General features: G+C 41.5%; 1 protein-coding gene across 3 annotated transcripts in view; it reads left to right on the top strand.

The window, feature by feature from the left end:
* Positions 1–3,508: 3,508 nt before the first annotated feature.
* Positions 3,509–16,988, top strand: part of LOC112314188 (protein O-glucosyltransferase 3) — a 114,595-nt gene continuing 101,115 nt past the window's right edge. For all 3 annotated transcript variants that reach the window (XM_053923625.1, XM_024570731.3, XM_024570730.3), the window contains exon 1: positions 3,509–3,820. In XM_053923625.1, the coding sequence (XP_053779600.1) occupies positions 3,702–3,820 (119 nt within the window). In that variant the 5' untranslated portion in view covers positions 3,509–3,701. The remainder of the gene's footprint in view (positions 3,821–16,988) is intronic.

Raw genomic sequence — 16,988 nt, 5'->3', positions numbered from 1 at the left:
ATCAGCATTTTTCTTGGTTGAGTGAACTCTGTTAAAGATTTGGCCAATAGACTGGAGAAAACAGGGGACTATGGGAGATTTCTAAAGATTATTGCTATCTATCCAGTTGTTACTACCAAAAACAAAATTGATGAGTATCTTTTTAGCTGGGAGGCTGGGCAGGAGGTTGCCAGGGTTACCAGATACTGAGGTGGAAAAAGTCGGGGGGGGGGGGGGACATCTATAATAGTGTCAACAATAAAAAAAAATAGCGGCTTAGACTTGGTTGAGTGAGTCCATCCAACAAATTAAGAATTATTTTTATGCCCCAGCTGACGTGGCTCAGTGGATTGAGTGCCACCCTGCAAACCAAAGGGTCACCAGTTCGATTCCCAGTCAGGGCACATGCTTGGGTTGCTGGCCAGGTCCCCAGTAGGGGGGGTGTGGGAGGCAACTACACATTGATATTTCTCTCCCTCTCTCCTTCCCTTCCCCTCTCTCCAAAAATAAGTAAATACATAAAATCTTTAAAAAGGAATTATTTTTACTTTAAAAGCATGAAGTTTATAGCCCTGCAGAAATTATCCTGTATGTTTATAAAGCAACCTTCAATGCCTTGCAAATTTTTCATTATAAAACCTCAATTTAAAACTTTCTCAATTGGATGCCCTGCTGTGCCCCAACGAGGGCTGAAGCATGCCTTGGTGACAATGTGTGATATGGTCATTCAAGGATCTGAGCTGAGCCTCAGCTCTCTGTGTACCCTTTGCTCTGGCCATTGTACCCAGTCTCAGGGTTTTGGCAGTTATTTGTATGCAGATGAGTTCCAAATCTACTTCTCCATCCCAGTTTAAAGAATTTCCAGTCTCACATTTCTCACTTTTGCTGGGCGCCTCCTTAAATTGTAGGTTCCCCAATCTCTTTATGTCTAAAACTGAACTCCCAATCTTTTTACAAACCACATGCTTCTCGTATCATCAAATAGACTGCTCTCCTTTCAGACACTCTTGAAAACTTGCATCATCTTTGAGACTCCTTCTTTCTTAACACTCATACCGAATGCACTAGTAGTCCAGCCAGCCAATATCTTTGGGATCTGGCCCTCTTTTCTATTCCTACTTCCACTGCTTTAGCTGAGGTCCTCTTTCCCTCTCCTACATCAGCATTCCAACACAGTGGTGCCCTTCCACCATCCTCACTCTCCTCTCCCTTATTTACTGCTGCTACCACACTCATCTTTACACTGTTTCATTTCAACCATATCATGGTCATCCTCAGAACCTGTGCTGACTCCTTATTGCTTACAAATGGAGTCCAGGTTCCTTAGCATAGATTCATAGTTGGGTCTCTGCCTTTTTTGCTATTCATATGCCCTATGCACTAGTCCGGTGTTTCTCAACTTCTTTTTTGTTATTGTCCCCCCTAAGGAGCCTTCTGAGGATTTTTTTCTTAATTACCCCTCTCATAAAATATTGTTGCCACCAATATACTGTATATCTATTTATGTACTGTACATATGTTTATGTTCTGTACTTTATATTTAAAAGTAACATGTTTTTACTCTCCAAGAACCAATTTTTGCTCCATTAGAGGCAACACCTTCCTATTGAGAATGTGTACTCTAGAGAAAACAGATCACTTTCCAATTCCTGAATATGTCCCCATTTTTCCTAGCTTCCTAGTTCTCGCTCACTTTAGCCATTAGTCAGAGGAGTTGAAAAATGACGAGAAGATTACTAGAGCATACTTCAGCTACTCAGTGTACTATTCTCCCTGCCTGGAATTGACTCAACATCTCCTACCACTACCCTCCATTGATTCCTGACCTTTCATGTTGCAACCCAAATACTCTGTCCTCCCCCAATCCACTCTGCTGGAACTAGTTTCTTTCTGTCCTATAATAGAGTTTTCTTTATATCTCCATTATGTTCTTCTTTGTAATGTAGTGATTTTGCTATTTGTGTTATCTCTCCCACTGTACTATAAACTTCCTCAAGACAAGGACTAACTTCTTCACAGTGTTTAAAGCCTTCATACAGTGGGCACCAGTATATGTTAGTTGAAATCAATCCACCGATACACTGGGAACAGGATAAAAGCCTACCAGCACCCACATTAAAAAAGTTTTATATACATGCTGAATAAATGAATACACTAATGAGTGGGAAAAACTGACATAACTCTAGCCAGGTGGCTCAGTTGGTTGGAGTGTCATCCCATACACCAAAAGGTTGTGGGTTCAATTCCCAGTCAAGGCACATACCTAGGTTTCAGGGTCCATCCTGGGTCAGGGAGCATATGGGAAACAACTGATCAATGTTTCTGTCTGACATCAATGCCTCTCTGTCTCTCTCCCCACCCCGCCTCCTCCCTTCCTCTCTCTGTAAAATCAATAAACAGATCCTCAGGTGAGGATGAAAAAAATGGGCATATATAAGACATACCCCTTAAACCATCATAACACAGAGACTACTTATGAAGGAGTGTGTATTGTACATCATTGGTGAACTAAAATTGTTCTTGCTTCATAGAAATAACAGACACCCACTGAAAATTATGTGAGTGGCTACCTGCCTAGACATATCTTAAATAATGATGATAAAGGTGAGTGGAGGACCCAGAGGCCAAAACAAAAAAGATATTTTTGACATTATGTTTTTGTTATATCACCACTACATAAGAAGTGACCAAATTAAGACTATGAAGCATGAAAGTGGATCTGACCAAGTTATTTTTGTGTAGGAAGTGAAGACCAAAGAAACATTTTCTTGAAGAGGCTTGAATATGTAAACATATTCATACAGTATATGAATATGTTTAGAAAGTTCCGTCATATCTTGGAATAACACTTTCTAGGAAAACCTATTTCTGTGGTTTCATAGGATTATATTTTGCTTTAGTCAGAGGATTTAAGTATTTGAAAGTGTCACTTGTATTACTTCTCAGAAACAGCTTAATGATGATCAAATCTTATAGAAAACTACAAACAGGTGCTTTCTATTATTCTTTGCTCCAGGGCTTTCTTCTTATGTTGTTTTTTCTCTAAAGTCTTAGAAAAACTTTTGTGGGATAATCGGATTGGAGGGTGTCTGAAGGATGAAGGATGTTCCAAGGCTGCCTGCGCTAACTTCAGCTCTCCAGCCTGGTCTTCTCACAGAGGCTGCATAACGAGATCAGTCCTTTCAGGTCTTTCAAATAGGGTAACTTTTTTCATTCAGTCAGTTTAAAGCTCTTATAAGCAATTCGACTTCCTAAGGGCCCTTTATTGAAAAGGATTAGTCACGAACCTCTTTTCCTTTGCACTCATGCTAGTCAAGCTGAAGTTCTGAGAGCAAACAGCTAAAACAAATAATTTGGAGCCAACTCTTAAGTCTCAGCCTCAATTAACAGCAGAATTCAGTAGGGTTGTTGGTTTAACAAGCACAATAGGGGGTGGGAGAGAGAAAGGGGGAGGGAGGAGGTAGGGCCCGCCCCTTTGGAATGCGATTGGTTCCCTCTCTCCCTTTAGTCTTGCATCTCAGTGGATTGGTTGAGACAAACTTGTCATTAAGGTGGTGTCAAAATGAGCCCCTTAGGTGTGGGCTGTTCGTTAAGTTTGAGGTTTTAGATATTCAAAGGGGCGGACTTATTGGTTATGGGATCAAGCTTTCTCTATCTTAAAAAAATGGCATCGTAACAGGAGGCGCCAAGAAGCTTAAGTGTAGCTAACAACACAGAGAAAAATGACGAAAGTTCCTCAGGGGTTTGATTTCAGTTTCCTAAACGACGAAGAAGCCAGGAAGATCCTTCAGGTGCTGGAAAGAAATGAAGAGCTACAGAGGGCAGAGAAGGACAGGATCAGGTACAAAACAAATTCTTTCTCTCTTCCCTGGGCCTGCGTCCAGCAGTGTCCGGGGCGTGCTGGGAGGGAGGCGCGGAGCTTTCTCCGGGCACCTGTCCGGAGTCTCCCAAGGAGCAACATCCGTTTGGAGTGCACCTGGCCGGGTGAAATCTGCAATGAGTTTTTTCCTTAAGGACTCTGGGGTGCCTAGTTGGTGCTTTTCCACACACAGCATCTCAGAAGGGCTCGCCTACCTTCGCCCTGCTGGCGCGTTCTTTGGTGTGTTTCCCTAGGAGTGGCTGCCCCACCCCGCTAAGATACTTGGGTGGGAACCCTGAGGGGGTGTCCAAGCTGGGTGCGGACAAGCCACTCTGCCTTGCAGTGTTCAGTTGCCTCCTGATGCTCGATTGCATCCTGGTCTGTCGCAGGGCGTGAGGCAGACAGACAGGTAAAATGGGACGAGGGCGCTGCGTGGAGCCCTGGCCCACGCGCACCCACGTGCTTATACAGTTCCTCCAGATTGTACATCCTCACCCAACATACTCTCCATCCCAGAGACTTTCTCCACCCAACACCGACCGTCAGAGAGGGCCCGGAAAGCTGGCCTCTCGTTGGCAGCAAAATGGACCCCAACCCAAGGGCTGGAGCTCCAGAAACTTGCCAAACTGTGTGGAGTAAACCAGGCTGGGACTGGGATTCTGGGGTTGCTGGCGATGCTGTGGGGAAGTTGTTTGGGAATTTCACCCTTGACCTTACTATGCAGTGGTGTAGTTACCAGGGAGTGGAATCCAAGAACTTACTACTTGGGATGTAAATTAACCAGTATTTTTCTGCTGGGGAAGTGTGGTTAAATCCTGGAATGAATTCAAGGAACTTTCTCACCAGTTCTGGAGTAGACTGTCCAAAGCCTTCTCCGGTCGACTGTGGAAGAGAATTTAGGGCATCACTCTCAGACCAAATGTGGCATCAACTGGGATTTAGAAAGCTATTTTATTTGTGAGTGATGTTTTTGTTGTTGGCCGTGGTGGTGGTGATGTGGGTTGTAGGTTTCTACCTCTTTACAGTGATCTCACTGCCCACCCAGAGATACTCCACATAGGGAAACCCTAGCTGGTCTTCGTAAAAGCAATTTGAATATATCAGACCTTAAGCCCTGTCTTCTCCACTAGATCTGCCTCTTGTGGGGAGAAGTGAATGTGTGAAGTTTGAGGATGCGTAGTTCACACTGTCATATTCTGCTTTTAGAAAAATATACCCCATCATCTCCTCAAACAGTGTTAAAGTGTGCCTCATGAACACAGTTTGTCCACACCCACATGCATGTACCCACAGATATGTACATGCACTATACACAGGCACACCCAACCTGAAAAGAACTTTAGAACTGCATGCAGTTTGTCTTCAACACATTCCAAAAGGAATAAGAAACTGTGGTGGCTCACAGTGTGTGTTCTCAGAAGCATTTCTTGTCTCTGCAGAGGATGGGGCTTCTTAAGTGATCAGGCATATGTTTGGGGAAATTGAGGGGAGAATTAGGAACTATCAGAAGGGAGGGGGAAAGCTTGCATTTTGAATGTTATCAACATGGCTTCTCATGAACTATATAGTCTTAGAAGTAGCGTTTTTTATTTTAATTTTCATTTGAGTGAATTTTGACTTTTTACAGTTGACCTGATGCTTGCCTTGTGCTTCCTCTATGGCAGGGTTTGGTGCACACATCAGCTGACTTTACTGGGAAGTGGAACTACACGTAGGTGGGAAGGGCCATGGGCTGGGCCTTAGCAGAAGGCTACAACACATTTTCTGACTTCAGGGTGCTCATATCCTAATTGGAACACCAATAGAAAAAGCCGCGATGCTAAGACAAAATCAATACTCTTAACGATCAAACTATTAAAAATAATTACTCCCCCAAATTTTAAAAGTGTCACCATTTAAATATAAAAATAATTTAAGGAAAGTAGACACTTGGTCCAAATGTTCAAGACAATTATTTCTAGTATAACACATTCTTTTCCCTGGTTAGTTCCTGGGTCCCACTATCAAATACCTGTACTGGGTAGCAGTCTGCATGGGATGGTTCTGCTTACTGACTCATGTGCATCGTATTAACAGCAGGTAATGGCATGCAGAAAACACCTGAGATAACATGTCACTTGGCTGCCTCTTTTGCTTATTTTCTTGATATCTATGATCATCATATTTTCCAAATCAAAAGTCAGAACACATGACTTATAATTCAAGAGTATTATTGGAGACTCTGGGAGGCCTTTTACTATATTGAGAAACAGCCTCAAGATCTCTTGGTTAGGACCATAAGGGACCGAATGGGGAAGTTTTGAAAGTTTGCTGGATGAGGGACAGCTGATGAGTTCAGTTATATCTATGCTGGGCTTGAGAAGTCTACAGGACAACCAAGAAGAAATATTTTAGAGTTAGAAAAATAGAGCTATACTGTCATGTGGGGCCATATACGTCCAGAGAAGGATGTTTAAACGCATGAGAATAGTTGAGTTCACCATGCAGGAGACTACAGCCCGTTCATAACAGTGCTCCTGAACACACAGAACTTTCCCCTGGTCTTCCCTCACTGTACCGGACCTCATCTGGCTCCAGCTTACTAACAAAGTATTTGCATTGAATATTATAATGTTTCTAATATATAAAGTTTATTCAAATTTTTAAGAAAAACACTAAGATTCAAACTGATAGGCAAAAGATAGAAACAAATCATTCATGCTAGAAGATATCCAAACAGTAAACAAAACATACAGGAAAATAATCACCCTCACAGTAATGCAGAAATGGAAATCGAAGTAACCTCTGGCAGGATACCATGTTGCACCTTTAAAAATAACATAAGAAAAATTATTGTGGAGTGAAATGAATAGATTCAGCATATTGTTAGTGATATTGTAAATGGAATACAATCCTTTTGGTGAATTATACCGCAGCACCTATAAAGATATGCCTTCCCCTTGACCCACTCACCCAATTCCTGTATAGTTTTCATTAGTACTAGACTGAGGTGGAGAGGATGGCCACACCAACATTATGTCCTGCCTTCTTATATAATAATAGTAATTACTATGATAATAATAACAGTATTTATTGGTCCCTTACTGTCCACCAGGGACTGTACTAAACATGTTATATGTATACAGTTAATTAATCCTCCCAATAACCTCATGAGGTACACACTTTAATTTGCATTTCACAGAGAAGGAAACAACTTACAAATATTGAGTGTCTTACCCAAGTTAAATGACAGAGCCAGAACTTAAACCCATTCTATCCCAAAACTATTTTACCGATCAGCATTGAATAATCCTCACAACCATCGGTGGGGATGAGTGTCATTATTGACTTTGTATAAAAGAGAAACCAAAATTAACAAGGTTAAGGGACTGTACCGAGGTCATACAGTTCACAAATGGCAGCACTAGAATTTGAATCTAAATCTATCTGGCTCCAAAGCCTGTATTTTCCTACTATACCATATTTTCTCCTGAGGAAATAATTTAGTAAAGGAAAAACAAGACATATTGTCTCGGATATTTATTGCAGTATTACCTATAATGGCTAAATAGTGGGAAATTTCAAATCTATAGAGCACAGTCATTACAATGGACAATTATGAAGAGATAATTATATCTTACCCAGTGTGATATTTTAGTTCCATATTGCCGACTACCTTGTTGTATAGACACCTCAAGCGTTTCTCGGATACAGCTGTGGGGAAATGCAAGTATGACATTGTTCTGTGAAAAAGCAGAACACAAAATAGTGTCTATGTTATAGTTGTACTTTCTTCAGGACATCTGTGATGTGCACAGCAACTGGAAGAAAAATGGGCAAAAATCTATGCTTCTGCACATGGCGAAGGTTCAATGAATGTTTACGCAGGCGAGATCCTTCCCTGACAGCTGGGAGGGGCAGTTTCCCCGAACACTGCCAAGGTGGAAAGTCAGACCTAGGGGAGAGGACGTGTGGCAGGCCAGGCAGGAATTAATCCTGGGCACATGCCACCTGAGGAGCCTCTGGGAAGGCAGATGAGGGGAAGGGTAAAGGATTTCTTGTCTCAGAGGACAGGGGACAGCAGGGACGGGCAAGGAACTTGCATGTAATTGGCCTCCAATAAATGAAGGAATTAATAACCTAAACTGGCTGAAGTGAGAGACTTCTGCAGTCTGGAGCCTCTCTCCCCATCTCTAACTCTGTTTTCCCTTCCTCTATACTTCAAACATCCTCTGCCCAACCAGACAAGATTTCTCTTTCCTTTGAACTATGTAACACACTGTAATCTCCATGTTATATTTATCTGTTGTGCAAGTGTAAGATTCATGCTATAGAAATATTCTCAGAGTCAGTTAAAGAGGGAGAAATTGGGGGAAAAAAAGAACATGAGGGGAGAGGGAACCAAGATGGCGGCGTAGGTAGACACACTGCGCCTCCTCGCACAACCAGAACTGACAGAATCGAACAGCAAGGGGGACTGACACCAAGGAAACAGAAAATAATCATTCATCCAGACTGGTAGGAGGGGCGGAGACGGGCACAGGGGTGGAGAGGACTCGCGTGGCTGTGGCGGGACTGAGACTGGCGGAGTGTGGGACAAATGGCGCAGGCAGTCCGAGCACTAGCAGACCCTGCGGCCCCACATTCGCACAGATGAACCCAGAGGGCCGGACTCAGAGTGGCAGAGAGTGGGGCAGGCAGAGTGGCGGGTAGCACCTTGCGGCACCACATTCGCCCACAGATAAACTGGACAAACGGCAGGCAGCGCAGCAGACCGCTGAGCAACCCAGGGCTCCAGCTCGGGGAAATAAAGCCTCAAACCTCTGATTGAAAGCGCCCCTGGGGGTTGGGGCGGCAGGAGAGACTCCCAGCCTCACAGGAGAGGTTGTTGGAGAGACCCACAGGGGCCTAGAGTGTGCACAGGCCCACTTACTCGGAACCAGCACCAGAGTGGCCCAGTTTGATTGTGGGTATCAGAGTGAAAGATTGAAATCCTGAGGAGAGTGAGGTGGGCGCCATTGCTCCCACTCAGCCCCTCCCCCACGTACAGCGTCACAGCGCAGGGACCAGCGTTACCCCGCCCTGGTGAACACCTAAGGCTCCGCCCCTTAAAGTAACAGATGCGCCAAGACAGACAAAAAAAAATTGGCCCAAACGACAGAACACTTCAAAGCTCCTGAAAAAATACAACTAAGCGACGAAGAGATAGCCAACCTATCACAGTTCAAAGCACTGGTTATCAATATGCTCACAGACTTGGTTGAATCTGTTCGAAAAACAGATGAAAAAATGAAGCCTATGCTAAGAGAAACAAAGGAAAATGTACAGGGAACCAATAGTGATGAGAAGGAAACTGGGACTCAAATCAATGGTATGGACCAGAAGGAAGAAACAAACATCCAACCAGAAAAGAATGAAGAAACAAGAACTTGGGAAAATGAGGAGAGGCTTAGGAACCTCCAGGACACCTTGAAACGTTCCAACATCCGAATTATAGGGGTGCCAGAAAGAGAAGAGGAAGAACAAAAAATTGAAAACTTATTTGGACAAATAATGGAGAACTTCCCCGATCTGGCAAAGGAAATAGACTTCCAGGAAGTCCAGGAAGCTCAGAGAGTCCCAAAGAAGCTGGACCCAAGGAGGAACACACCAAGGCACATCATAATTACATTACCCAAGATTAAACGCAAGGACCTACATCCAAGATTACTGTATCCAGCAAAGCTATCATTTAGAATGGAAAGGAAGATAAAGTGCTTCTCAGATAAGGTCAAGTTAAAGAAGCTCATCATCACCAAGCCCTTATTATATGAAATGTTAAAGGGAGTTACCTAAGAAAAAGAAGATCAAAAATAGGAACAGTAAAAATGACAGCAAACTCACAGTTATTAACGACCACACATAAAACAAAAACGAGAGCAAACTAGGCAAACAACTAGAACATGAGGGTTGTCAATAAGGGAGTGGTAGGGGGAGAGAGGGATAAAGGTACAGAGAATAAGTAGCATAGATGATAGGTGGAAAATAGACAGGGGGAGGGTAAAAATAGTGTAGGAAATGTAGAAGCCAAAGAACTTATAAGTATGACCCATGGACATGAACTATGGGGGGGGATGTGGGAGGGAGGGGGGTGGGCAGGATGGAGTGGAGTGGAGGGGGAAATGGGACAACTGTAATAGCATAATCAATAAATATATTTAAAAAAATAAAAAAAATAAAAAATAAAAAAGAGGGAGAAATTGCCACTTACAACCCAATCTGACAGTTCTGCTTCTTGCTTGATTGTGGAAAGGATTTTTTCCTGGAAGTGTTCGCTTGGGCATGAATTCTCAAGCCTTGCACAGTCTGTCATTCTAGCCACAGAGAAGAAAGATGCCTGAGGATTTGAATCACAATTTATTGATTCTGAAAACTGTCTTGGGAAAATACAACTACCTACCTATCACCTCCACTTTCACCCCCCACCCTACCCACCTCCATCTCATAAATGTAACTGAAATGGAAAGTACTAAGAGATTATATCCACTAGTCAGCTCACAAAAGAGATGTCAATAAATCAAAAATGTTTACACAGAAGATGTTACAGAGCCGAGGGTAATCAAGTTGAAGAATGGCATGTCTAGACTTGAACTATCTTTGCTCAATGGTAAGTCTGCAGTCCAGAATTCAGTTACTTGTGAATGATTTACACTAGTGTCCTTGAGCTATAACTCATTCCTCAGAGGGACTGTATAAATCAAAGCGGTGAAGTGGTTGGTAGCTAGTGGAAGCTATAGCATCCTGCAGAGATTAAAAGCCAGATACATAAATTTCTTGTCTTTCCTAAGCTTTCTGCCTGCTCCCTCCTCTCCCAGCCTGTGAAATCTGCCTCTGGCTGAGAGATACACTTTCAAGAAACATCAGATGCCAGACACTGTGTTGGCCCTGAGGACATAGCAGAAAATAAAAAATGGATTCTGCCCCAGATGGCTTCAGAAACCGAAATTTTTTGGTTGGTGATAAATCCTGCAAGATGAAAGTGTTCATATAAATGTATATAGCTTGTCCTCAAGGAGCCCTGTGTGGCCTGGAGAAGGGACGAGGAGACCCTCCTGGCCATCACAGGAGTATCCTAGAGACTTGAGTGTTCTGTAGTGATTAGTGTCATGGATCTCTGAGGAGTCTGCACTTCCCAATGATACGCATTTAGTTAATTCCTTTAAACCAAGGGGAGATCTTTCTCTCAGACACATTCTCCTGTCTATTTATTCCTGCGGGTTGGTCTCCATAGGCAACACAGGTGGAACTACTATAATATCTTAAGGTTGGGCAAAGTGTTCTTTTTAGGCTTTGTGACATTATAACTCTTTTAAATATTTTGTTTGTTTTTATCCTCATCCTAACCTGATAAAGCAAGTATTTTTATCTTTTACAAAAGCTAATAATAACAACAGAAATAATAACTAATACTTGTTGAGCACTTGCCTCCGACTGGGGATCAAACCTGCAACCAAGGTATTTACCCTAACAGTGGATGGAACTGGCAAACTTCTGGTGCATAGGACAACGCTCCAACCAGCTGAGTCACCTGGCCAGGGCATCTGTGATAAACTCTTCATGTGCATTATCTCATTCAATTCACAACAACCTAATGAGTTAAGGGATTTTTAAAAATCTCCATTCTGCAGAGGAAGCTTAGAGAGGATAAGTAACTTGATTGAGATAATGCTGCTAGGAAGTATTGGATTTGTGAGCTCCATCACACTTAATCTCTGTACCTCCCACAATGAACCACAAAGAGTCAAAGTGATTATTCTCACTTTGGCCCTCTAGCTTGCAACAGAACCAACACTGACCTCATTTCACTTTAAAACTCTTGCTATTTCCACTGAATATGAAATAATTCAAAATATGATGACCATTTCTTTTGATAATAAAGAAATGCAAAAAATGTTTGTCTTTTTAACCTTTATAAATAAGACTTTTAGAATAAGATGTTCTAAAAAATACCTGAATGTTTGTCTGCCCTTTTCTTTACAATGTTTTATACATTAGTAGTATTAATGTATTTGTGACTCAGTTGATTTCTGTATATCACCTCTGAGTTCCTTATGATCAAATATTGTCTATGGGATGGAGAGAGAGCCTCACATACCTAGTGGGGACTCAAGTCCTAATTTAATGAACCTTAACTTACTTCTGTGAGGAAATACAAAGTAAGGAAAAGGAACATCTGGAGAAACCACATGAAGGACAAAGAAGTTCAGGTTAAGGTTAACCAGAAAATATTTTTCTTCCTGTTACTATACTTGGGTCTCAAAACCAAGAACCAGCTTGCTAAGACCCTAGCTGTGGCAATTCGAGTCTATTTTTCTGCAGTTAGTTATTTGCACAGTCTGTGATATTTGAGAGCCACCGGGCTCACCTTCATGTACTTCTCAGGAATGTTTCCTCATTGGCATTGCCAATGGCCCTATTTAAAGGTCGTACTTAAAATATCACCTTAGCTTACCACAGGTACCAGCTTCCTCATTCCACTGTGTGTTAGACTTTCTAATAATGAAAGAGGGAAATGGGGGCTACAGTGACCAAACTCCCCACTCCCCAAAGAAATGTGTTTTATATTTATATCAAATTTGCCTTGGTTTCAACCTTAAAACAATGCACTTGACAGCAGTTGAGGGAGGAAGAGAGCTGCGGGGAGGTTGGGGTGGATACTGACCTGGCAAGCACTGCTCTGTGCTCTCCAGATCTGCTCTCCAGGTGTCAGCGGGGGCCCTGCTCCCTCTGAAGACACATGGGCATAATCTGCTCTGGGCATCTCTCCTAGCTTCTGGCAGTTCCTTGGCTGTGGCAGTGTACCTCCAGTCTTCACAAAACGCTCTCCCTGTGTGTGTGTCTATGTCCAAACTTCCCTTTTTTATTAGGATACCAGTCCTGTTGGATTAGAACCCATCATGATAACCTCATTTTAAGTTGATTGCTTCTGTAAAGACCCTGTCTCCAAATAAATTCATATTTGGAGGTACTGGGGGGTAGGATTCCAATATATAAATTAAATATTTATCTGGAGGATACAATTTAACCCTTAGGAGTAAGGTTGATTCAATAGTTTAAAATAAATTACTGTAAACCATTACATCAATAGTCTAAAGAAGAAAAACACATGATCACATCAATTGATGCAAAAAAAAAAGCATTTAACAGAATCCAACATGCATTCATAATAAAAATTTTCAGCAAGGAAGAAATGGAACCCAATCAAATGCATCTAAGAAACAACTTACAGCCAACATCACACCAATGGTAAAAGACTGAATGCTTTCCCCCCTAGATCAGGAACAAGGCAACCTCACTCCTACTCATTGAGGTCCTTGCAAGTGTTAGGCAAGGTAAAGAAATAAAAGGTATACATATCAGAAAGGAAGAAGTAAAACTGTTGCTATGACTGTCTGCAAAGAAAATCTACCAAAAAAAAAAAAAAGAATCCCAGAACTAATCAGTGAATTTAACAAGGTGGTAGAATACAAAATCAATACACAAAAATATGTTGTGTTTCCATATACTAGCTATGAACAATTAGAAATCTGAAGGTTTATGGACAACGAACTGAATAGACAAAACAATTTTGAAAAAGAAGAGTAAAATTGGAAGACTCATACTACTTGATCTTAAGAATTCCTATAAAGATAGTATAGTATTTGTGGAGGGAAAAAAATATAGATTAGTGGGACAGATTTAGTCCAGAAATAGATCCCCAAAATGTAGCCAATGGGTTTTATAAAAGGTAGAAAGGCAATTCAAGGAAGGGTAGTCTTTTCAACAAGTGGTGTTAGGATAAAGGGGTACAAGGCTAGAAACATTTTTATTACCCCAAAATAAAACACATTAAATAGTGACTCTCCATTCCTGCCTTCCCCCAATTGCTCGTAACCACCAATCTGCTTTCTGTCTCTATGGATTTACCTATTCTGGATGTTTCATATAAATGGAATCATATGAATGTAACCTTTCTATGTCTGCTTTACTTAGCGTAATGCTTTTTGAGGTTTACCCACCTTGCAGCATGGTTCTGTTCATTTGTTTTTATGACTGAATGATATTCTATTGTATGTAGGTACCACAATTTGTTTATCCATTCTGCTGATGAACGTTTGGGTTGTTTCCATCTTTTGGCTGTTGTGTATAGTGCTGCTGTTAACATTCACTTACGGGATTTGAGTTTCTTTGGGGTATATACCGAGGAGTGGAATTACTGTGACATTTGGTAATTCTGTGTCTCACTCTTTAGGAACCAGTAAACTACTCACATTCACTTTATACATTTGTGGTTATACTGTATAAATTTTTATTTATTTATGTAATATCTAACATAAAATAATCTTTCAAACTGACTTATAGTCAACATTATTTTGTGGCTATGTGCGATATTCTGCTGTATATATTTTATAATTTAGTTAACCATTCCAGTAGTTTAGCTTTGATTTTTTTATGATTTCTTTCTTTTGCTTTTTATTGCTATGCTACATAACCTGTGACAAACCTTTGTGTTTACATCCTTAATTCAACATAATTTATCTCCTTAGGGTAAATTCCACAAAGTAAAATCATTAGTTTATAATGCAAGTATTTTCTAAATTCTTGTTACCAAATTGTTTTCCAAAACATGTTCTACCAAATTGCACCTTAACTGGCCATGTGGGAGGCCTCCTATTTTACCATACCTTTCTCAACACCTGGGGGCTTTATTACTTTTTAAAAATCTTTACTTACTAATTTTGTAGGGAAAAGTTTCTTATACTTTATTTAATTTCTAACAATGGTTATAAGGACCTTGAACTTTTTTCATATGTTTACTCTTCATTTACATTTCATGATTTATGAATTGCCTATTCATATCTTTGCCCATTTATGTTTGAAGATTTGTATTTGGAATGCTTCTTGTCACAAATAACAGATCTAACTATGGCTTTTACAAATTGAGGACAAACTTTTCTGACATAAAAAGACCTCTGGAGGTAGGCAACTGCAAGTTGGTTTAGTGGTTGAGAAATGTCAGCAAGGTATATTTGGCGATGCAAGACATCTGAAGCTCCTCAGAACATCACGTCTATGTTCAAGGCAAGAAGAGAGGGGACGGGGTTGAGCCAACTGCATATGTCTCTCTTATCTCTGAAGTAATAGCTTCCCCATGTGCCATCCCAATAGATTCCCCCTTAAGTTTCATTGACCAGAACCAGGTCATAAGGGTACCTTTGCCTGCAAGGGAATTGAGAAATAAAGGAATGAATTCACATGTTAGGCTTTGACCAACCATGATTCGCCCCCTGGGACTGAACACTTTGGTGCCCAGGACAAAACCAGAAAGGAGGGTGGGCCTGGAGAGAATGGATTCTAGAATGCACCCAACACTGACACAGAGTCTCAGTGTGGGTTTTTTTTCTTATTGATTTATATGTTTCCTTATACATTAAGGAAACTGACTTTTGTCCTATTAACTACAATGTTTTCTAGTTTTCAGTCTGTATATAACTTCTTTTTCTCTGAAAATAGAAGGCTTTCTTCCCCACTTTTTCTGTAATAAAATGTTCCAGGTTTTAAAGATTTGGGGAGGTTTATAAGATTGAAAAGTTTTCCTATCTAGAGATTAGATCAACATTCACCTCTGGTTTTTAAAATCTTTAAACATTTTTTTCTTCCGGCCAAGAAGGAGGCGTAGGTAGACACACTGTGGCTCCTCGCACAAACAAAAGAAGGACAACAACAATTTAAAAACAAAAACAACCAGAACTGACAGAAAATCGAACTCTATGGAAGTCCAACAACCAAAGAGATAAAGAAGAAACATTCATCCAGACCGGTAGGGGGAGTAGAATGGGCAGCCAGGCAGAGAAGACTCTCAGCAAGGTGGCAGCTGGAGGACCCAGTGAGGTGGTGGATTGTGGAGCAGGGTGGGCAAAGCTGCAGCTGGCTGGTGAGGCAGCAGCTGGTGGACCCAGCAACAGACCACACAACCCAGAGTTCCAGCGTGGGGAAATAAAGCCTCAAACCACTGATTGAAAACACCTGTGGGGGTTGAGGCAGCAGTGGGAGAAACTCCAGCCTCACAGAAGAGTTTGTTGGAGAGACCCACAGGGGCCCAGAAGGTACACAAACCCACCCACTTGGGAAGCAGCACCAGAAGGGCCCAATTTGATTGTGCGTGGCAGAGGGAGTGACTGAAAACCAGCAGAGAGCAGAGCAAGCCCATTGCTCCCTATCGGACCCCTCCCCCATATACAGCATCACAGTGCAGTGACAGCATTACCCAGCCCTGGTGAGCACCTACGGCTCTGCCCCTTTATGTAACAGGTGCGCCAAGACAAAAAAAATGGCCAAAATGAAAGAACAGATCAAAGCTGCAGAAAAAAATACAACTAAGCAACAAAAAGATAGCCAACCTATCAGATGCACAGTTCAAAACACTGGTAATCAGGAAGCTCACAGAATTGGTTGAATTTGGTCACAAATTATATGAAAAAATGAAGGCTATGCTAAGAGAAACAAAGGAAAATGTACAGGGAACCAATAGGGATGAGAAGGAAACTGGGACTCAAATCAACAGTGTGGACCAGAAGGAAGAAAGAAACATCCAACCAGAAAAGAATGAAGAAACGAGAATTCGGAAAAATGAGGAGAGGCTTAGGAACCTCCAGGACATCTTGAAACGTTCCAACATCTGAATTATAGGGGTGCCAGAAGGAGAAGAGGAAGAACAAGAAATTGAAAACTTATTTGAACAAATAATGAAGGAGAACTTCCCTCATCTGGCAAAGGAAATAGACTTCCAGGAAGTCCAGGAAGCTCAGAGAATCCCAAAGAAGCTGGACCCAAGGAGGAATACATCAAGGCACATCAAAATTACATTACCCAAGATTAAAGATAAGGAGAGAATCTTACAAGCAGCAAGAGAAAAGGAGACAGTTACCTACAAAGGAGTTCCCATAAGACTATCAGCTGATTTCTCAAAAGAGACCTTACAGGCAAGAAGGGGCTGGAAAGAAATATGCCAAGTCATGAAAGGCAAGGACCTACATCCCAGATTACTGTAGCCAGCAAAGCTTTCACTTAGAATGGAAGGGCAGATAAAGTGCTTCTCAGATAAGGTCAATTTCAAGGAGTTCATCATCACCAAGCCCTTATTATATGAAAT

Source organism: Desmodus rotundus, chromosome 5 (assembly GCF_022682495.2).
Source record: "Desmodus rotundus isolate HL8 chromosome 5, HLdesRot8A.1, whole genome shotgun sequence".
NCBI classification, from domain to species: Eukaryota; Metazoa; Chordata; class Mammalia; order Chiroptera; family Phyllostomidae; genus Desmodus; species Desmodus rotundus.
Note: the sequence above shows the minus strand (reverse complement) of the source record. Positions and strands in the feature narration are given on the sequence as shown.